This window comes from Helianthus annuus, chromosome 8 (assembly GCF_002127325.2).
Source record: "Helianthus annuus cultivar XRQ/B chromosome 8, HanXRQr2.0-SUNRISE, whole genome shotgun sequence".
Classification (NCBI taxonomy): Eukaryota; Viridiplantae; Streptophyta; class Magnoliopsida; order Asterales; family Asteraceae; genus Helianthus; species Helianthus annuus.
The window spans coordinates 111,707,221-111,730,019 of NC_035440.2; the positions used below are offsets into that span (position 1 = coordinate 111,707,221).

General features: G+C 37.2%; 2 protein-coding genes and 1 long non-coding RNA gene across 3 annotated transcripts; all 3 read right to left on the reverse strand.

Moving 5' to 3' along the window:
• Positions 1-4,194: 4,194 nt before the first annotated feature.
• On the reverse strand, positions 4,195-8,245 carry LOC110870525. Its single transcript, XM_035976114.1, has 3 exons — positions 8,140-8,245; positions 4,854-5,269; positions 4,195-4,755 (listed from the first exon to the last, which is right to left on the reverse strand). The coding sequence occupies exons 1-3, from the start codon at positions 8,243-8,245 to the stop codon at positions 4,450-4,452; spliced, it is 828 nt and encodes a 275-aa protein (XP_035832007.1). The 3' UTR covers positions 4,195-4,449.
• Positions 8,246-10,625: 2,380 nt separating this feature from the next.
• Positions 10,626-12,287, reverse strand: LOC110870524. Its single transcript, XM_022119701.1, has 3 exons — positions 12,278-12,287; positions 11,285-11,700; positions 10,626-11,186 (listed from the first exon to the last, which is right to left on the reverse strand). Exons 1-3 carry the CDS (start codon positions 12,285-12,287, stop codon positions 10,881-10,883), a joined length of 732 nt encoding a protein of 243 aa, XP_021975393.1. The 3' UTR covers positions 10,626-10,880.
• Positions 12,288-16,455: 4,168 nt separating this feature from the next.
• On the reverse strand, positions 16,456-17,435 carry LOC110873673. Its single transcript, XR_002555322.2, has 2 exons — positions 17,012-17,435; positions 16,456-16,838 (listed from the first exon to the last, which is right to left on the reverse strand). It is a non-coding gene; the product is annotated as an uncharacterized LOC110873673 (long non-coding RNA).
• Positions 17,436-22,799: the final 5,364 nt, after the last annotated feature.

The window sequence follows — 22,799 nt, forward strand, 5'->3', positions numbered from 1 at the left end:
ACACATTGAGGACAATGTTTACCTCAAGTGTGGGGTTGGGGGAAAATTTCAAAAATTTTTCAAAAATATCTTGTTTCAAAAGCGATCTTAAAAGCATAAGTAACTAAGTCAACGAGGGATGGCACAACCCATTTGGTCTTTTTTCATGGTCAAGTTCAAATTAATAGCATGAAGGGTATTTAGCGGGTGGTTATTTGGGAATAATTCGCCTAAGGAACTAGCATTTTATGCATATCACATACCATACCCTTATACGTGAGGTTTTGAGCCACTTTTATATCATAGATTTACATATACATGTTTCTTTGTTTGAGTGGACCATTAGTCGCGTATTGTAGAACTTGCAACTTTTGATACATTCAAGACCATAGACCGAATACAAGCACGAGAATGATTAAGGCATTAGGAAAACCTTTTCATTTTACACCATTTTTATATCCTTACCCAAAAATTATACCTTAGTAGCCAATTTTGAGCCTAATCATTTCATTTGACCACCCTATAGCCCATAACCTTAAACCTTTTCTTTTAAACCCGTGCGATGAAAATGAGGTTATAGGAGACAAATTGTACAGTTGTGTTTTGATTGTTTGCAAAGACCTTATGACTTGTGCTTAGTATTCGTGATCGGTGGTGGAGAATGATTGAGTTGCAAGCCTATGCGGGTACGTGTTCTAATCAGTTTTGAGCGACTAATTGTTGAAGTGCTAATACATTACAAATATTAGCCAATTTACAAGCCGAGTGGAGAGAACATTGTGAGGGATATGCATGAAATGTGAGTTTCACAGGCGGGTTAGTCTTGGATAACCACTTTTACATGATTAATCATTTAATGCTAAATATGTGAAAATTGTAAAAAGTTTGAACTTGGGCATGACAATTGACCTTAACCTTAGTCTCGGGAATGGGGAGTGTATTTCTCGTTCGACCCACGTGAAAGTGAAAAACAGATTTGCTTGAGGGCAAGCAAACGACAAGTGTGGGGATGTGATACGTGGTCGAAAACCTGTGATCGTTTGTGCTTAAGTTGATGTTTTTACGTAGCTTTTAATCTTGAATAACCTACTTTTAATGGGATTTGTGTTTCACAGGTCTAAAAGAGTTTAAGGAACTAATCGGGAGCTAAACGGAGCACCGGGACGCGAATCGGATCAACCGGGGATGTGAAATGAACAAAACCGGGTTAATCAAGAAGATTGGATGTGTTTTCTGGAATTTTAATGGATTAAAATGAATATATTGTAAGATGGCATGATAGAGGGCTGAATTACGAGTACGTGGGCAAAAACGGTGAGTAAAACGGAGTTATAACGAAGAAGTTATGAAGAAAACAGTTTCGCGTTTCGGACAAAACTGGCAAAACTAGCCAGCGTCGGCGACGCCCTCTGGATTGTTCCGTCGGCCAGAAACCTCCGTAAACAGCTAATTAAGCCGTCGGGCGAAACTGGGACTTCCAGGGGCCGTCGGGGACGCCCTAAATGGCCTTCGGGGACGGCCCTTACTTTCTTGCTTCGCGAAAAACTTGATTTTTGAGTTGGGGACGAATTATAACATCAATTTTGACCAAGAAACGGGAGTTACACTCTATTTTGAAGTTAGCAACACCTCTTGGAGCCAAGATACACCACCAGTTCATCCTCTAATCCATCCATTCGATTGACAATCATCCGAATCAAATATCATCATCATCATCATCATCCATCTCACGAATCAATCATCCACAAACCCTAATCCTTCCACCATCATCATCATTCACCAAAACCCTACTCATACACCATTCCTCCATCCTTCAAGATGATCTCCATCAAGTTCCACACATCCGGTGATCAAGCTTCTTCAACCATGAGCGGCTAATCATCTCGGTTTCACCCCGGAGTAGGTAGTTGTTTAATTTAGGGTTTTGAATTGTTTATTGCTTCAACTTTGTGACAAATTGTGTTGATTTTTGAAACCATTGATAATAGTGTTACATTTGTTGCGAATTCGTAAATTGTCGAACGATGTTAAAAGTTATGACTTTACGAAATGGTTATATGTAATTGTGCATTATCGTGGTTAGGTTTTACTTGTGTTGATTACAAAGTGTATTCTTGTCCGTTCTTTGGGATGTTGATAGTTATTAGCACCAAAGTCACGGTACACTAAATCCGCTAATCGTATGCAATTGAGTTGAATCTAAAAACGTGTAGAAACTCTAGGTTGGCAATGTCACACCCCGAAATTATCAGAGCTGGCGTGACTGGACCGGTATCTTCATTGCACAGCGGAAGCAAATAAGCTAAGACTTCTAGAAATTGAACGCCTGCTAGGTACTCGAATTCCCATGGGTTCTCCTATTCCAACCGTTCCATATTTTGAAAATGCAACCTGAGAAAGAACATGCGAAAAAGTCAACATAAAGTTGAGCGAGTTCATAGTTTGTTTTGAAAAGATTTAAAATAAATCTTTTTGATAACCGGTTTTAAAAGTTGTTGAGAAAGCATAGTAAAATCATTTTCTCGGCATGATATATGAAAGTTGTGAGTCTAGCCCACGAGAGTCTTTGTAAGCAGGACCAACTCGTCCTCTTACTTGTACATAAGTTGAAAACATTATCAAAGTTTGTAAATACATGTATTATGAGTTTGCGTCAAATGAATATCAAAAACATTTGAAGGTTATAGTGTTGTAAGTTGGTATGAAAAGCGTCTATGAACATGTTGATCATTAATGTTTCGCGATGACATTAATATATGCGACGACATAGGAGGTACTCAACCCGCGTAGGCAATTTCTTAGTGTCGAATCACCTCGACTGGGACACAACAGCACTCTAAGTGGTCACCCATGGACCGTGAGTGGGGCTCGCCCGTACCCATTAGATCTAACCTTTGTTCCTTGGTCCTCAAAAGGATTAATGGCACCTCAGTTACAGCCTATGCTCACATGATCTAAGAGTTCATTCCATAACTTAATCATACCCTAGTTTGACATGTATTTCAAAAGAAAAAGGGGGACATAAACTCATTGGGTTGTCTCGTTGTTCGTACGCAGAACAACCCAGTCCCGTTGTAGTAACTAGGACATTCCTGTCACTAGTCATGAAAATCATGCACGTTTGTGAAAATACGCGTTTGTTTTGTAAAACCGGTATGTTTAGTATAAACCGTTCGTAAACCATTTGGGTTCCTTGAAATCCATTCGCAATATGGTTTAGAAATATGAGTTTTCGTTCAACGAAAAGTTGTTTATTTTTGCAAAACTTGCATGTCTTTCCACCCCCGAAAACATGTATAAAAATGTAAAACAGTAAAAAGTGGGGGTTATGAACTCACCTGCATGTTCCTGTGCAAAGCTAGCTTAGTGATTCCGTAGTGTCGTTCCAAGAACGTGAAGTAGCTAGCGTGCAACTATGTCATTCCTACGAAGGAACACTTATAAGTTTTCTAATACAACATCGTAGTTAACTACGTGTCCGAGCTCTACCGAGTACGAAGGTGTTAGTATTTTGATCTACAATAACCAATCTATGGTTATTTGATCCCGTATATATTCGGGATAAAACTAAGTCGCGAGATCGACTTAGTTTTCGAGTGATTAATTTATATATATTTATATATATACAAATATAAATATAAATATAAAAATATACTTGCGATGCCGTGTTAGTCATCGTGATTAGACATACGTAGGTGGATAGTGGTTCGTGTCGTTGTAGTTTTCGTAAGATGGAAGTAAAAGTGTGTGTATATATATATACATATATTTTAAGTCGTGAGTTTAAAATATAAACTCCAAATCTAGTCGTTTGAACTAAATATAAAAATTATATTTAGCTCGTAAGAAAGTTTAAAGTCGACATTTAAAATAAATGTAAGCGAATAAATTGATTTTATAATCTACACGAAGTAACGTCGTTTGAAATAAATATAAAAAAAAATTATATTTATAAATATAAACGGCATCTGAAATAAATATAAACAATTATATTTATTTTATAAAAAAAAATATATGAGTAACGACGTTTAGAGTAAATATAAACGATTATGTTTGTTAGTAATCCGTCTTATATGTTATATAACGCCGCTAAAATAAATATACTCCTATATTTATTTTTATAAGGAAACTAGAGTTTCGATTGGTGTCGTTTTTAAGATATAATCACGGTTTGTAATTCGAGTTTTTAACGAAAATCGGGCAGAGTTTCCTCTGTTTTTGGAACAACCCGACAACTAACGTGTCGATATATTTTATCAAAATTCAACAATAATCAACGCAATGTAATCAAAATGTAGTTTTCGCCAAGATATCAAAACCTAAACTAGTAAGTAATCAAGTCGGGTCGAGCTCGGTCGCGTATAACTATTAAAAATCTAAACTAACGTATGTTAACTCGCCACTTCTAGTTTGTTACCGGTTCTTCGAGTTCACCGCTGTTGACCCGAGTTGACTCGGGTTTGACCAAGTTTAACTGTTGACCTGAGCTTTGACTCGTGTTGACTGGTTCTGACCATCTTTGACCGAGCCGTTGACCAGTTGACCCGAAGCTGCAGACCTGTAACATCTGAACCTGAACCGAGCGTGAACCCGAAACAACCAAACAACACTCGAGCCTGAACCACGTGCACCGAACCAAAACTTGAGCCAAACATAACCCGAATCACAGCCGTCTAAACCAAAACTGCAATCTGACCCAAGACTTGAACCGGATCTGACACGAGACTGAACCTTGAACTGAAACTGACGTGACCGTAATCTGACCGAGAACCCGAACTGAAGTTTGACCAGTCGTTGACTTCTGTAAAACCGAAGAATTACCCAGAAGGAAAATGAAAAAAAAAATGAACAAATACAAACATAAATCGGCTCACCGGTGTGTTTTGCGGCTGCCGGAATATACATCGCCGTCGCCCGAATCTGGTTCCCGGGTCCGTCACCGCCGCCCCCTTCTTCCTCTCCGGTCCGTCTCTCTCTCTCTCTCTTCGAACTCCGATCTCGCCGCCGCACAAGGCGGCTCTCCTGATTTTTGAGGGGTTCGTGTACAGTGGGTAAGGGTGGGTGACCGGTGGGAGTTGGGGTGTTAAGGAGGAGGAGGAGGACGGTGGGTGAGTGTGTGAGTCCCGCCGATCATCGGCGATGGGGTGTGGCCGCCGGATCTCACTCCGGTGATCGGAGTTTAGATAGATGAGAGGGTGAAGGTGGAAGGGAGTTGAGGTTTTGTGAGGCAGACAAGGGTTTCTCCAAGGTGAAATGCAGAGAGGGAAAGAACTAGAGGGTGTCGGCTGAGCTTATTTGGGGAAAAATAAGGGTTTGCAACTTATAACATGGTTTTTATAGTTGGTTGATAAGTGGGCTTGGGCCCAGGGCCCACAAGCCCGTTACCAATGTTTTTAGAGGCCCGATACACTCCTAAGCCCGTTTTCGAAACCCAAACTTTGTAAAACGTCGTAAAATAAAGTTTCGAGTTTATAAGTGTGTAAAGTGGTATCAATAATCGTTTTTTGTCGCGATTGATCGTCAGTCGCGTTAAAAATTACATAGAATGCATCGATTTTTGTTTTAATGCGTTTTTCGATCCTTTTTTGACTAAGAATATTAAAATCTAATTACGAAGCAAAATATATCGTGAGATTTTAGTTTTGCAGTTAATTCACGTATCCGATGCTTCCGTTTCGTTGCCGGTGCGTTCCTGAAGTCGCGTTTTCGTTCACGTTTGCGTTTTGTGTCGTTCGAAAGCATGGAAATTTCACAAAACGGAATCCTTATACATATAAAATATATTTACAAAAATTGTATTTGTCGGCGTTTTCAGTATTTTGTACGGTGACAGTTCGTTATCGCTTAACGATCAGTAGTTTTCTCACAAATCCACATGTGCGCACTGTAAAGTTAGATAGGCGTTCCGAGGCATTCCAAGAGCCTAATTAAGTTAACTCGTGCCTTAAACACTATTCATTATCGCCTTAAACATTTGTTAATCGCGTAATTTAGAAGCCGTTAAGTACCGGTTGTCACATTCTCCCCCTGTTGCAGAAATTTCGTCCTCGAAATTTAGTCTATGTTATCTACTCAGAGTTGTGTCGTTCCTAGGTAAGTCCGAATAATACCAAAATGAATGACCGCGTAATCGAATCAAAACTGATTCAGATTATGTGAATGTAAGGACATTTTGCATCAATAAGAACCCAATGGTTCAACTGAGTTTGTTCCAGAAATCGATGTCAAGTGAACGAGACGTTGTGATACTATCACCAATGTGACTAGGTTTACTGGGTTCAACAAATGAGGAAATTCAACCAGTGGATCTCCAAATGAACGTTCACTAACTGCAAATCAATTTTTGAAACAATAGAATTTACTACCAACGGAATCTAGCGTTGGTTGTTGTATGAATGAAACTCGAATTCAACAAGCTCAAATAAATAGAATCAAGAAATGATTTGTCAACCGTCGAACCAATAAATGAATAAGATAAAACCAACGTGTTGACATTATTGAGCTGCAAGGATACACCGAAACGAAATACAACCGAACCTGGTGTATCATCGTCTTAATTCATAATTGCATTCAGACTATTTGAATGATGTGTCAAACGAAAAGCATATATAGCTCGCATGAGGTGGATGATCGTGATTAGCACAAGCTACAAGTTTATACCGACACCACAAGGTGCCGTAGTGATCGAAATAATTCAATAATAGTGGTGATTGAACAAGTATCACCGTGTTTTGCATGAAACGCTCGTTTCTAGATTAGCCCAAGCTACAAGTTCATACCGACACCACAAGGTGTCGTAGTGATTGAAACAATTCAATAATAGCGGTGACCAAACGAGTATCACCGTGTATAAAATCAGATGAAGGGCTCAACGAAGTAAATATGAATGTTTGTTCTAAACAAATCCCATAGGATTTTCGATTGAAAATGAAACAATAAATAATGTTTTCGATCGAAGATGGAAAGCAATAAATATCACAAGATGTTCGATCGATAATGAAAGAACCGTTAAGAGGTACACGGAAATATGACACGAACTTGTGTACCATTGTCTTAACACACAATTGTATTATGACTGATTTAACATGATAAATCAACAAAGCGGATTTAATATCAATAAACAAATAGATAAATAATTAAATTCGTACATGATGTGAGCAAACGAAATCAACGCAAGCTTCAATTTAGTGAAGACGTCACCACGAGTCGATCATGATCAAAGAAACGATACAATGAAGTCGAAGACCAAACAAGCATGTTATGGTTTAAAGCAAATGAAGTGCTTGTTGGGATTATTTCAAATATGATGGCCTCAATCCGTCATATGGAATACTGAATCGAATCTATATTACGAGCAAGTTCAATCAATTGAACTTGGGTGCAACACAATCCAACAATGAATTCATGTAAGAAAGTTTCAAAACATGGTTACAACAAAAAAAAAAAAAAAAAAAAAAAAAAAAAAAAAACCATGTACGTATTTCGAAAAGAAAAGAAGTTTTCAAGAAATTCATTGACTCGATAGCAAGGAGTCATCACTTACAAGAATGCGGATCATCCAGATCACGAAGCAATAATTTAGATATAGCTAAATAATAATTGAAATTTTTGATGAAAACGATCATCCGAAGCGAATCCACATGCGTAACAAACGATGCATGTGCAACATATGATTTTTTTTTTTTCAAGAACTGAACCAAATAAGTGTTAGCTATAATGAAAGAAAATATCGTGATGCAATGACCACTGAGAGGAGTAGAGATGTAAAAAAAAAAATCTACTCACTAGAAGCAAAAGTCGGAATTTCAATAAAAGAAGTTTAAGGACTTTACCTGGAACTTCGTGTGATGGTCAGTTGTTAGGTGACATTACCATGGAATGTCGAACATAGCATATCCGCCATAAATGAAATAGGGGGAATGTGAAGACGTGTGACTTCTTTTGCAGCGCCAACAATTGTGAGTCCCTTCAGACTAAGAATCGGTTGTTATGAAATCTCGTTTTAACGTACCTCAGTGTAACTAGTGTCATTTGTAGGATCATGTGGCAAGGTACTGCATTTCGCTTAGTAGTTCTCCAACTGACGGGAATTAGTATCGTTGTTGTCGTGTCCAATCGAGTTTTCCAGAAGCCTTGCCTCGAAAGTCGTGTGTGATATACTTCGAAGTCCGTTGACGTATAGTTTAAGTTTCATGTATACTTGTGCACTAGCGTTTTGTTCCACGTAGGTTTCCTGCTCGGGTAAGTAAGATAGCATAGACGACATAATATAATGGCGCTTGCCCGAGTTGTTAGTCACGGTTTCTACGTGAGGACCTTTAATGAATTTCGACATAAGTTTCGCATCAAGAGTTTTCTAAAGGTCCTACATGCGTGTTATCAAAACCCTACAGATTTTGCTTACTGTGTGTAATCGTTTCGTGTATCGTGTATCAACTCAACACTTAGTGTGTTTTTTTTTTTTACACCAAAAGGTTTACTCATTATTTTCGGCAACGGTTGGAACCCATATTCGAGTGTTAGGCGTTCTATATGTATTCAATGTCTTAAAAATCTAAGTCCCCAGAGGGAAAGTGAGGTTAAAGCCTAGGTATCTCTACACAGAAACCTAATTCGCTGAAACCTATAGCTCTGATACCAATCTGTCACACCCCGAAATTATCAGAGCTGGCGTGACTGGACCGGTATCTTCATTGCACAGCGGAAGCAAATAAGCTAAGACTTCTAGAAATTGAACGCCTGCTAGGTACTCGAATTCCCATGGGTTCTCCTATTCCAACCGTTCCATATTTTGAAAATGCAACCTGAGAAAGAACATGCGAAAAAGTCAACATAAAGTTGAACGAGTTCATAGTTTGTTTTGAAAAGATTTAAAATAAATCTTTTTGATAACCGGTTTTAAAAGTTGTTGAGAAAGCATAGTAAAATCATTTTCTCGGCATGATATATGAAAGTTGTGAGTCTAGCCCACGAGAGTCTTTGTAAGCAGGACCAACTCGTCCTCTTACTTGTACATAAGTTGAAAACATTATCAAAGTTTGTAAATACATGTATTATGAGTTTGCGTCAAATGAATATCAAAAACATTTGAAGGTTATAGTGTTGTAAGTTGGTATGAAAAGCGTCTATGAACATGTTGATCATTAATGTTTCGCGATGACATTAATATATGCGACGACATAGGAGGTACTCAACCCGCGTAGGCAATTTCTTAGTGTCGAATCACCTCGACTGGGACACAACAGCACTCTAAGTGGTCACCCATGGACCGTGAGTGGGGCTCGCCCGTACCCATTAGATCTAACCTTTGTTCCTTGGTCCTCAAAAGGATTAATGGCACCTCAGTTACAGCCTATGCTCACATGATCTAAGAGTTCATTCCATAACTTAATCATACCCTAGTTTGACATGTATTTCAAAAGAAAAAGGGGGACATAAACTCATTGGGTTGTCTCGTTGTTCGTACGCAGAACAACCCAGTCCCGTTGTAGTAACTAGGACATTCCTGTCACTAGTCATGAAAATCATGCACGTTTGTGAAAATACGCGTTTGTTTTGTAAAACCGGTATGTTTAGTATAAACCGTTCGTAAACCATTTGGGTTCCTTGAAATCCATTCGCAATATGGTTTAGAAATATGAGTTTTCGTTCAACGAAAAGTTGTTTATTTTTGCAAAACTTGCATGTCTTTCCACCCCCGAAAACATGTATAAAAATGTAAAACAGTAAAAAGTGGGGGTTATGAACTCACCTGCATGTTCCTGTGCAAAGCTAGCTTAGTGATTCCGTAGTGTCGTTCCAAGAACGTGAAGTAGCTAGCGTGCAACTATGTCATTCCTACGAAGGAACACTTATAAGTTTTCTAATACAACATCGTAGTTAACTACGTGTCCGAGCTCTACCGAGTCGTTAATAAAACGACTCTACGAAGGTGTTAGTATTTTGATCTACAATAACCAATCTATGGTTATTTGATCCCGTATATATTCGGGATAAAACTAAGTCGCGAGATCGACTTAGTTTTCGAGTGATTAATTTATATATATTTATATATATACAAATATAAATATAAATATAAAAATATACTTGCGATGCCGTGTTAGTCGTCGTGATTAGACATACGTAGGTGGATAGTGGTTCGTGTCGTTGTAGTTTTCGTAAGATGGAAGTAAAAGTGTGTATATATATATATACATATATTTTAAGTCGTGAGTTTAAAATATAAACTCCAAATCTAGTCGTTTGAACTAAATATAAAAATTATATTTAGCTCGTAAGAAAGTTTAAAGTCGACATTTAAAATAAATGTAAGCGAATAAATTGATTTTATAATCTACACGAAGTAACGTCGTTTGAAATAAATATAAAAAAAAATTATATTTATAAATATAAACGGCATCTGAAATAAATATAAACAATTATATTTATTTTATAAAAAAAAATATATGAGTAACGACGTTTAGAGTAAATATAAACGATTATGTTTGTTAGTAATCCGTCTTATATGTTATATAACGCCGCTAAAATAAATATACTCCTATATTTATTTTTATAAGGAAACTAGAGTTTCGATTGGTGTCGTTTTTAAGATATAATCACGGTTTGTAATTCGAGTTTTTAACGAAAATCGGGCAGAGTTTCCTCTGTTTTTGGAACAACCCGACAACTAACGTGTCGATATATTTTATCAAAATTCAACAATAATCAACGCAATGTAATCAAAATGTAGTTTTCGCCAAGATATCAAAACCTAAACTAGTAAGTAATCAAGTCGGGTCGAGCTCGGTCGCGTATAACTATTAAAAATCTAAACTAACGTATGTTAACTCGCCACTTCTAGTTTGTTACCGGTTCTTCGAGTTCACCGCTGTTGACCCGAGTTGACTCGGGTTTGACCAAGTTTAACTGTTGACCTGAGCTTTGACTCGTGTTGACTGGTTCTGACCATCTTTGACCGAGCCGTTGACCAGTTGACCCGAAGCTGCAGACCTGTAACATCTGAACCTGAACCGAGCGTGAACCCGAAACAACCAAACAACACTCGAGCCTGAACCACGTGCACCGAACCAAAACTTGAGCCAAACATAACCCGAATCACAGCCGTCTAAACCAAAACTGCAATCTGACCCAAGACTTGAACCGGATCTGACACGAGACTGAACCTTGAACTGAAACTGACGTGACCGTAATCTGACCGAGAACCCGAACTGAAGTTTGACCAGTCGTTGACTTCTGTAAAACCGAAGAATTACCCAGAAGGAAAATGAAAAAAAAAATGAACAAATACAAACATAAATCGGCTCACCGGTGTGTTTTGCGGCTGCCGGAATATACATCGCCGTCGCCCGAATCTGGTTCCCGGGTCCGTCACCGCCGCCCCCTTCTTCCTCTCCGGTCCGTCTCTCTCTCTCTCTCTTCGAACTCCGATCTCGCCGCCGCACAAGGCGGCTCTCCTGATTTTTGAGGGGTTCGTGTACAGTGGGTAAGGGTGGGTGACCGGTGGGAGTTGGGGTGTTAAGGAGGAGGAGGAGGACGGTGGGTGAGTGTGTGAGTCCCGCCGATCATCGGCGATGGGGTGTGGCCGCCGGATCTCACTCCGGTGATCGGAGTTTAGATAGATGAGAGGGTGAAGGTGGAAGGGAGTTGAGGTTTTGTGAGGCAGACAAGGGTTTCTCCAAGGTGAAATGCAGAGAGGGAAAGAACTAGAGGGTGTCGGCTGAGCTTATTTGGGGAAAAATAAGGGTTTGCAACTTATAACATGGTTTTTATAGTTGGTTGATAAGTGGGCTTGGGCCCAGGGCCCACAAGCCCGTTACCAATGTTTTTAGAGGCCCGATACACTCCTAAGCCCGTTTTCGAAACCCAAACTTTGTAAAACGTCGTAAAATAAAGTTTCGAGTTTATAAGTGTGTAAAGTGGTATCAATAATCGTTTTTTGTCGCGATTGATCGTCAGTCGCGTTAAAAATTACATAGAATGCATCGATTTTTGTTTTAATGCGTTTTTCGATCCTTTTTTGACTAAGAATATTAAAATCTAATTACGAAGCAAAATATATCGTGAGATTTTAGTTTTGCAGTTAATTCACGTATCCGATGCTTCCGTTTCGTTGCCGGTGCGTTCCTGAAGTCGCGTTTTCGTTCACGTTTGCGTTTTGTGTCGTTCGAAAGCATGGAAATTTCACAAAACGGAATCCTTATACATATAAAATATATTTACAAAAATTGTATTTGTCGGCGTTTTCAGTATTTTGTACGGTGACAGTTCGTTATCGCTTAACGATCAGTAGTTTTCTCACAAATCCACATGTGCGCACTGTAAAGTTAGATAGGCGTTCCGAGGCATTCCAAGAGCCTAATTAAGTTAACTCGTGCCTTAAACACTATTCATTATCGCCTTAAACATTTGTTAATCGCGTAATTTAGAAGCCGTTAAGTACCGGTTGTCACAGGCAATTACCGAAACCGGGCGTGAATCCTTTTTCTTATTATTGTTTATTAATCAATCTTTCTTGCAATCATTAATCTTAATTGTTAATCAATTTCAGTAGTTACTTTACAATTTTTCAATCAAACAAAAAATACAAAAATACTTTAGCAAGCTTCATAATCTGTGACACTTTTGATAATTCAATCGAATACATTCACAAACCACATACTCTTCGTGGTTCGACCCCTTGCTACCACTAGCTATTTGTTAAGGGTAAATAAGGGCTTATAAATATTATCTTTGACCGGAGCGCGACACTCCGATCAGTAACCGTTATGGTTCGATGTGTGTTCTCGCTAGCAAATAAATTGTTTTGAATAATTGGATGAACCCAGTCGCACACTCCACCGAGTCGCACATCACTCTAGTGACCGCACACCTTTCCTTGGATGGGTAGTCCGTCGGCCCGAGTCCTTATGGGTCCGAACTAAGTCCAAGCTGGGTTCGGCCCACTTGTTTCAAGTATTTACATGTACACGGAAGTTAGGATAGTTTCATATCCTTGCAAACACAAGAACGGCAAACCCTAGCGTCTTTCCTTCCTCTCAAGATCGGCGGCAACCATCCCCATCTTCGAAGCCTTTTCTCTCTCGGACTCGCACATCTCTTACGTTCTTTCGGTTAGTGAAAACATCCTTGTCTGGTTTACTTTTACTATGTTCTTGATTATGTGTTTAAGTGTGATTAATGTTAGTGTGTATGAAGAAAAACATGATCTAGCATAGCTTATATAGATTGTTCATTGGAATGTGCTGAATGATTATTATGGATGATTTGCTAATGATCTGAATGAAATCGGAGATGGTCTTGATGAACTGATGGGTCGGGTTAAGTGGTGGATTTGAATGATAATGAACTAACTGATCGATGTTGCATATTCGCAAGATGATTTATAATCCGTTAGTATGTAAAAGGTAATGATAATAACTGTTAATGATTTAAGTGATAATTTTAGAGATGGATGAGGATGAAAAACTACCAATAATGTTGCTTGAATTGATTGGAATGTGGGTGATTATTATAATAGTTACTAGGTTAGAACCCCGTGTATTACACGGGTTGAATAAATGTAATTTTATATACCAATTAATATAAAAATATATATATCTTTAAAAATCTCGTTTATTACACGAGTTCAATAAATGTAATATTGTTTACCAAATAATAAAATAATACATCTTTAAAAAACCTCATTTATTACACGGGTTGAATAAATGTAATTTTATATACCAAACAATAAAAAAATACATCTTTAAAAATATACGCATTACACGGGTTTGAATAAATGTAATTTTCTGTACTAAATAATAAAAAATATATATCCTTAAAAAAACACGGGGGTTTTACTCTCTGATCGAGGTTCTCGGCATGGAAAAATCTTCCTAAACCCCGTGTATTGTACGAATTGAATAAATGTAATTTTATGTATCAAATAATAAAAGGTTATATCTTAAAAAACCTCATGTGTTACATGGGTCGAGTAAATGTAATTTTACATAGTGAAAATAAAAATATTTAATATTTAATATATTAATACAAAGTTTGGTTTTCATTATTAAAATAGATTATTCGTTTATTTTTGAAAAATTAGAGATTAAATTCAAAAATTTGATAAATCACAAGGATCATCCATATACTTTACTCAACATATTATTTTCATAATTTATTACTATCTAACTTAAAATAGATTATAGAGGATATATATTTACATTCTAATTCCTCTAAATAAATACATACATCTATATTATTTAATATGATTTAAAGTAACTTTTTAACGGCTGATGGTTAAATTAGATTCGACATTCATTACCTTTAGTTTCGAAAGCTACATTCATTACTTTTAGAGTCTGTTTGGTATGGGGTAATGGAATAGACGAAGGAATGGAATGGACGAGGTAATGGAATGGACGAGGGAATGCAATGGATCATTACCATTCCATATCTTGTTTGGTTACCATGTGTGAATGGAATGAATTATTATTGTGTATTGTTTAGTGGCAAGAAAAACGAAGGAATAAAATTAGCGGTGAGTGGTGGTGGTGGTCGGTGGTAGTGATTATGGGTGGTTATAGGTGGCGGTGGTGGGGGGCGGCGGCGGCGATGGGTGGTGGTGGCGGCGAGTGGCGATGCGACGGCGACGATGAGTGGCGGTGGCGGTGACGGCGACCGTTGGTGGTGGGTGGCGGCGGAGGTGTCGGTGGGTGGCGGCGGTAGCGGCGGTGGTTGGTGGTGACGGTGGTAGCGGCGGTGGTTGGTGGTGGCGGTGGTGGCATCGACGATGGTGGTGGGTGGCGGCGATGAGTGACGTTGGCGGTTGGTCGCAGCGGTGGGTGGTAATGGTGGCGGGTGGGTGGGTGGCGGCGGCGGCGGCTGTCGGGGTGGCGGGTGGCGGCGATGGCGTCGGTGATGGGTGGTGGTGGTGGGTTGTGGCGAAGGTGGTGGGTTGTGGTGTTGTTGATGAATGGTGCAAGAGGGGATGGAATGAAAAAAAAACATGAGGAGTGGATGGAATGATTTTGAGGGAATGGAATGCCTTTTGGAATGGGTGATTCCATTCCATTGACCAACCAAACACCCTTTTCTTCATTCCCTCGTAATCATCCATTCCATTCCGCCTCTCATTCCTGCGTACCAAACACTACCTTAGTTTCGAAAGCTATTTGTAGCAACTAAATCTAAGTTATTTCAAGATTTAATGTTTGAAATATTAAATTTAATTTATCTATAATTAATTAATTAATTAAAAGAGATTAAACTAAAATAATAATTATCTATAAGAGATAGTCTAATATGATGACAAGTGTCCCTAAAGTGGTTTCTTTTATTATATAGTATAGACTAGATAATGGGTAGGGTTCATGAACTTCAAATTTCGTGACTGTTGGATCGGTTTGATTGGGTGTTGTTGTTAGTTGTGCTAATTGTTATTAATTGTTGTAAACAAGTTATTAGCACCCGCGCGTTGCGGCGGGACCGTTAAACCAAACAAATAATAAACGTTAAAAACCATACGCATAGCGGATCGTAACGTAAAAATATTGTTGTAGAAAATAATAATTAACTAAAAACAATATTTCTAATTTATATATGAACAATAAATTAATATAAATGTGGTGAAAGTAAGTAAGTGGATTATTTCATTTAGCACAGAAACTAACTTAACTTCATCAAATAATTTATGTTAAATTTATAGTGATTGATTATAAAGCAAATTGTGAAAGGAATGGGTGTCACTTATGGTTCCAACAAAACTTATTTATTTTTGTAATTGTCTAATGCGATCAAGGAAAATAAAATAAAACTAATATATGAGTGAACCTATTTAATGAATCAACGTTTTTTTTCGTGCGTTTTTTTTTTCTCAATAACGACTGCCCAACTCCAAACTTAACCAAAACTGAATATAAAACATCTGGCCATACAACTCCACCTATGTTAGACCTTGAACACCTCCTAGATCGATGATAGCAGACATTGTGCCGCTGCTCTCGTAATGAGATGTTAACTCACGCATTGTAGCGAGAACTATGTTAAACAAAACATTTAAGAACAACAAATATCGACTAAACTTGAACCTCAAAAGCACAAATACGAACAATTAATTGAAACAAACATCCATTTTGGAACCAATTATGGAAACAAATTACGAAAATATATCAGATTCCCAGAAAGCTGAGAGGAGGAAGAACCAAGAAGACGCAAGGAACGAATTCGTTGATGGTGGTGGATAGAGGCACTCTTGTGTTGATTATGAATGTGTCTATGATTCCAATAGGAATCTCACACACATGAGAGAGCCCGAAATATACAATTACAAAGGATCCTTGATTCACTCAAAATATTCTGTCTTTGGAGAATAAATCCCGATGGCTAATTTTGTAGAAAACGAATCTATCATTCAATTTCTATGAAATTAAAATTCACCTGAAATCCAAGTTTCAAGAAATTTGCACACTTCATACAATATAAGTGAAATCAAAAAACGCATTAGTGGTCGGTCATCCGATTGATGCCATAAACCATTAAATCTTTTATTGTCGAAACCATTGGTATAACTGTTTACTTATTCATCAAAGTATCAAATATTCCAAAACAAAAAATAACCAGTTTCTTTTATCTACACCATAAAAATTGCTGGCGACATCTAACCTTGACCCAACTGCTTGCATCAGACCAATCAGACACATCCACGTACGATCATAAACCTATTCACCGTCAACAACCATGTCTCCACTCCGTTCCAAGATTCCAATTCCGGCAAAGGGGTCACCGTAACCATTTGCCCTGACTTCCAATTTGGAAAATCAAGTGGTTCCGATTATTGACGGAAAACGCAATCGGACATGGAGGCCGCAAGGACATCCCAATTGCTAGAAAACAAAAAAGGGAAAGTACATTTTCCGTTAAACGAATCATTAAATTCATATTTTTGATGAAAATCACACCAAAAAAAAAAAAGCAATCAAAGAACCGGTGCCAAATTTTGTGAAAAAAGCAATCAAGGTTTTTTTTTCAAGAAATTGAAAAAAAGTAGAAAACTTACATGACAACAGTGGTGGTGAAGATCCTGTAGACGACGGCGTGGAAGACGGTTACGGAATGGCATGATTAGCTGTGGTGAAAACGGAGAAGAAGACGTTCAACTGTTAATTTTGAAATGTAGTGATCTGTGAGTGTAATGTTGCAATGGTTGAATTAGTGGTGGTGGCGGTGATATAGCGGGTGTCAGAAGAACCGTTGCGATGGTGTATATTTTAATTGAAGGAGATGTTTTTTTTACGGAAAACGGTTGAAGTTTTGATGTCAATTGAAACAGGGTGGCTTGGATAGACGCAACGGTTACGTTCGCTGGTGGTGGCCATTGTAAATATTTGAAACGGTACATAATAATTCTTTGGTGACCATCTATTTTTGTTGACGCAATGGTTGGGTAGCCGGCAGTTTTTTTGTTGCTAATTGTATAATAGGATAATGAGAAATAAACCAATCATTAGGCTTTATGGGGTTTACGTAAATGGCATTAAAGTGCGTAAATCATGGAAAATCACTATTTTGGATCCCTGATGATGTAGAGAGTGAAAACCGAGCGTTAAAGTGTTTAACTTGTGTGTTTTATTCGGTTCTAAGTAATTATACGCGTCGAATAAAATAACTACGAGAAATTGTGGCTGTGCAGGTTAATTTGCTTAATTCGGGAAAGTTAACTGGGTTAAAGATGAAGCGGAACGTGCGAGATGGATAAGTGAGGTAATTGGTGATGTTCAGGACGTTTTTCAAATCAAGATGCAGCTTAGATGTGCGAGAAATATAAGAGACTAAAGAATGAGGGGCACCTCCATACCATCGTAGTTGGAGACGAACAGAAGGCAGCATTTTTGGTTGTGGGGTGCACGCAAATCGGGAGAGAAAAAAGGGATTTTTTGGTGACGATCTTGAAACGCAATGCGCGGCTAATCTCCTAGGGTTCACCCCGGTGTAGACTTTGTAAGATTATAGGGTTTCAACATTTGTATTTTGATTTGATTTTGTGACAAATTGTTTTGTATTTGAACCTTGGATAATTGTCTTGCATTTGTTTCGAATTCGTGAATTGTTGAACGATGATAAAGTTATGACTTTGCGAAATGGTTATGTGCAATTATGCCTTATCTTAGGTTAGGATTTACATGTCCGAGGTAATGAAGTGCATCGTTGTCACACCCCGACCCGCAGCAGAAAGGTACGGGGCATGATGATTGCCCATAGCTCATGACAACTAATTATTGTTTCAATATTTAAAGCATATCCATTTCAATAGTCACATAACATATAATAATCAAAATTGTTCATACATTGTTCAAAATAAACATATCAAGATTTCAATTTAATTTCCTAAGGCCCATGCTACGTGTCCACATCACTTGCTCATCAACTTTGAAAACCTGCACCACGTTAGAAAAATATATTTTTGGGTCAACAAAATGTTGGTGAATAATTTCCTCCTTTTTATAGAAAACAGTTTAGTATTTATTTCTTTTAAAAAAAATATTTTTAACGTGCACCTCAAGGTTAGTGTGTAAATGGTCTCATATCATCAACATAGTCAACATATCCATAAATCCACATTTACCAAACAAGAATACACAATCAAATACCACAAACATCCAAAATAAATAGACTCCTGATAATAGCGTGCATTAGGCTCAAGTCCCGAGGAGCGAGTCTAATACTGTTGGCGATACTAGGCTACAACCCATGGCCGTGGGGAACCTAATCAGCCGTGTGGATCCACTAGACACAATAGCATGCAATAGACTTGACATCAGATAGCATATAGAATAATAGAATACACATAAGACATCCACATAATAACACTTGATCATAACACGTTAAGTAAATCGAAAAGTGTAACATGATGCACCCCAAAATTTGTAAAGTTAAAAGGGGAAAATGGAAGAAATTACTCACAGGTTGCGAGGAGACGTTCCACGAGAATTAACACATGAACTGGAATATGTGGAATTCTAAGATAATAACCGTATTGTAAATAACAGACATACTAAACGAAAGGTTAACTTAATGATTTTAGGAAATTGGGTTCTCCTATTTGGGGACTTGGAAATATATAAAATCATATTCGTTCAACAAAGAAATAACCAAAGCAATAGTTATATATGTTTTAGAATTTATCAATATGGCAAAAATTATAGAATTGCTATTTTAATGGTTTTAAATATTTGATAATGCCAAATGATTAAATAAGTTCATCAAGCTCCTCTAACAATTGTATAGATTCAATTTAATATCATCCCCGATTTTATTTTAAAATAATAACTTCATAATGGGATTTATTTGTCTAAACAGTTCCACCAATTCTTTAGTTATATAATAATTACTAAAAAAGATTATAGATGTATATTCCATAAAAATTCTATAACAATTATACAACCACTAAAAATCAATAGAAACATTAACTAAATTTTATTTGCAACAATCTTGTATTTTTAAATAATTAAAACATGTATATAGAGAGAGAGAGATCCAAATTATATTTATGAATTCTCCAAAAATTAAGGAACAATTCTATAAAAATTCCCTGGTGTTTAAATAATCTGAGAAAATCAATAAAAACATTTTTTTAATTTATTTGAGATTATCTTGTATTTTTATTTGATTTATCTAAAGATTAAAACGTAAATAATTCACCAAAATTCCAATTGATATCTAAAAATTCTCAAAATTTACACACAATATTCTAGTATGATATATAACAATATTATACTTTCAATTTCGTCAAAATACAAGTCTAAATCTAAGAGCCCCAAATTTTATGAATGAAGAACCCTAATTTCAACTAAAATTAAATTTGGATAAATTAGCCTTCTATCACTGAAATTGATAGAGGGCTTTTGTAGAGAATGAAAAATTAAGGAAGTTGGGCTTTGGAATCACCTGAAAAGGTCAAGAATTGAAGGAGATATCGTCTGCACAAGTTACAAGCCCTAGAATGTTCTCCGATTAAATTTGCGATGTATAGGTGATGAAATGGAGAAATTTCAGTGGGGTTTTACTTGTTTTGATCAAAGAAACATGTTGTATAAGTTTCAGGGATTATTTCAAAGATTTGGGTATAAACCCAATTATGATCATCTTAAGCTCTAATGGTGTTAATGATTTTAATTTAATTCATCAGTTTCAGGTGTTAATTCGGAACAATTAAGGGATATAATTTCCTTCTCTACACGAACGGTCCATTTGGAACTGAAATGAAACGTATCGTCGCATGGGTGAAACAGGAACTGGGTCGGGTATCGTTTAGGAAATAGATCATGTTTTATTGAAGAAGGAGGAGGACAGGTCGCGACTAGGCTGTTTATATATAAATAGCGCCTTAGGTTTATTAACAAGTTATATAGATGTTGTACACCAGTGGCTTTGCAGCACAACTGGTTGGCAGTGTATTTGTTGAACGATGTGTGCCGGGTTTGAATCCTGCACACCACGTTTTTCTTTCTTTTTAAACATAAATTTCAAGTTTCAAATAATTGCAGCATGGACCCTGAACTTCATCACTTTCATTAAATGACAATTAAACCCCTTAATGCTACATAAGTTGTTAACTTGATTAACCTAGTTAGTATATCTCTTTTATAAAGTTAACTAATAAACTAACCTAGTTAATTAACTTGTTTTATTTTATAGTTTCCAGTAATTACAAAACAACCCCTCAACTTGTAACTTTTTATAACTAGCGAATTTAACTCCGTTAATATCTTCCCTTATATAAATCTAACCAAACTAACTAAGTTTCTTTATAAAGTTAACGTTTTTCATTCGGTTTTAATCCAGCGTGATACGAGATGATCACTTAAATAATAAAATAAAAAAAAACATAATTGAAAAGGATCAGGTTTTGCAATCCGGGTCGGATTTCGGAGACCCGTTTTTTACGGATGTTATAGTCTCCCCAACTTTTGGGAATTTCGTCCCGAAATTAGGAGAAAACTGCTCATCTAGGATTAAATGCAGGGTCTTTCATAGGCATAGCGATATTGGCTCGATTTAGCAATAGGAACTCGAATCTTAAGATCGGATTGAGCCTTAGGAATGTCAGGTAACAAGTGTTAAACACAAGTCCTAACGTTGCTGAGAATGCGCTCAAACTAGGATATATCAAGAGGTGTAAACTTATTGAGGCGGTAGCGTTCCTGACAAGGTTTATATACCCAATTAAGGAATCGCTCTTAATTTCCAAAGATACCAAAATGAAAAGTGTTAATTGTTATGTACAAGATAGCCGATTATAGGCTCTATGATCATTACAATCACGAAGCCCAAGATTGGCGTATCGAGGATTTATTGCACCTAAAAAGAAAACCATGTCCCAAGATGACTTATTAAACGAGAGAGTTTGCAACTGAGTCGTAAAGCATACCCGTGATGCCAAAACTACAATCTATGTCACAACCTGGGATCTTGAAGTGTTTCTCATAAAATGCCACAATTTGCGTTAGATGAGCGAAATCATAGAATTTGAATTCTCCAATCACAAACCAAAACAAACTAACTAAAACACTCATATTAGTCTAACGCTGCTTTTGAAAATTTGACAGACACACTTATATATAGGAAGTACCCACGGCGTATCCACCATGTCTCTATCAAATTTTCATCCACATCGTTATTCAAATCATGATTGACAACACAACTTGCATAGAACTTCTCTCAACCAATCTAACGAGGCTTTTGATAGTTTGATAAGAACACTTATATATAGGAAGTACCAGCGTTGTATCCACCATGTCCTTATCAAGTTTCATCGTCTTCGTTAGCAGTTTTGATTGGTTCTATGCGACGACTCAACTTACTATTTAAATAACCACAACCAAACCACAAGCAACCATTGTATGAGTCTCGAACCCAAAAAGGGTGCGACTAACTGGTGGCAGTACCTACATCCATAGTTATGGAGGAAGGATCGGTCTATGAAAAAGTGAAACGACACCCATGTCACACAAATTATGGGAAAAGGTACGCCGTGATGAGTGATGATGTGAAACTGCAATAACATGAACTAGTAATAAAACAAATCATAAACGCATAACATAGTGATACATAAAAAACGTATGACTAAAGGATGAAAACGACTACAAATAGTAACGTTGAAAGCATGACAACGACACCAGCTATCAACGGTACTGATTAAGAGTTGATAATTGTATCTATGGGCGTTAGTGCGAACGCCAAGGATACGATGTGAGAGTAGCAGGTAAAGTCGTTAGTGAGGGAAAACTAAACGTGAAATCAAATGGCGGAGGAGATGAAGTAGCAGCATTGATTTACACTCCCATCGGTCAGGCGATAATTACGATTTGGGAAAAAGTAGAAGGGTCCTAAGGTAAATTAAGGAAACCTAAGTTTTGTTAACTTTACCAAGTGTAGCATATTGGCATTTTAAATTGTTTATGTAACACCCCGTGTTTCCGAATGTCAAAGTCAAAGTCCAAGTCAACTTTGACTTCTTTGACTGTAAGTAGTCTATTTTATGTTTTATTTGTATTATGTGGAATAAGTGTTGTTAATCTAAGGAATCGAAGTAATCGAATGTTTAATTAACGCGAACCGACTTACGACTGTGAATAGTAGGAAGTAACAATGCGATAAAGTTAACTAATCAGTAATCAAACCGATCTAACCATCACCGAACTCGAATCTCGGATTACGCGAACTTTGGTTGTTATTATACGTGTGGTGTGTGCCTTATGTGTTACCTGTGCGTGTTACTTTACGTTTTTGTGTGGTGATCAATCGAAACTCGAATTGAAACTCAAAACTCAAATCGAATGCAATCG

Excerpts from the sequence above, each read along its gene's own strand:
- LOC110870525 (XM_035976114.1), bottom strand. The coding sequence starts at position 8,245 with ATGTCGTCTATGCTATCTTACTTACCCGAGCAGGAAACCTACGTGGAA. Across the intron at positions 5,270-8,139 it reads ATACGTCAACGGACTTCGAA|CTCAGCCGACACCCTCTAGT; the intron begins GTATATCACACA and ends TCCCCAAATAAG. Across the intron at positions 4,756-4,853 it reads GGCAGCCGCAAAACACACCG|TTCGGGTTCTCGGTCAGATT; the intron begins GTGAGCCGATTT and ends GTCAAACTTCAG.
- LOC110870524 (XM_022119701.1), bottom strand. Across the intron at positions 11,187-11,284 it reads GGCAGCCGCAAAACACACCG|TTCGGGTTCTCGGTCAGATT; the intron begins GTGAGCCGATTT and ends GTCAAACTTCAG.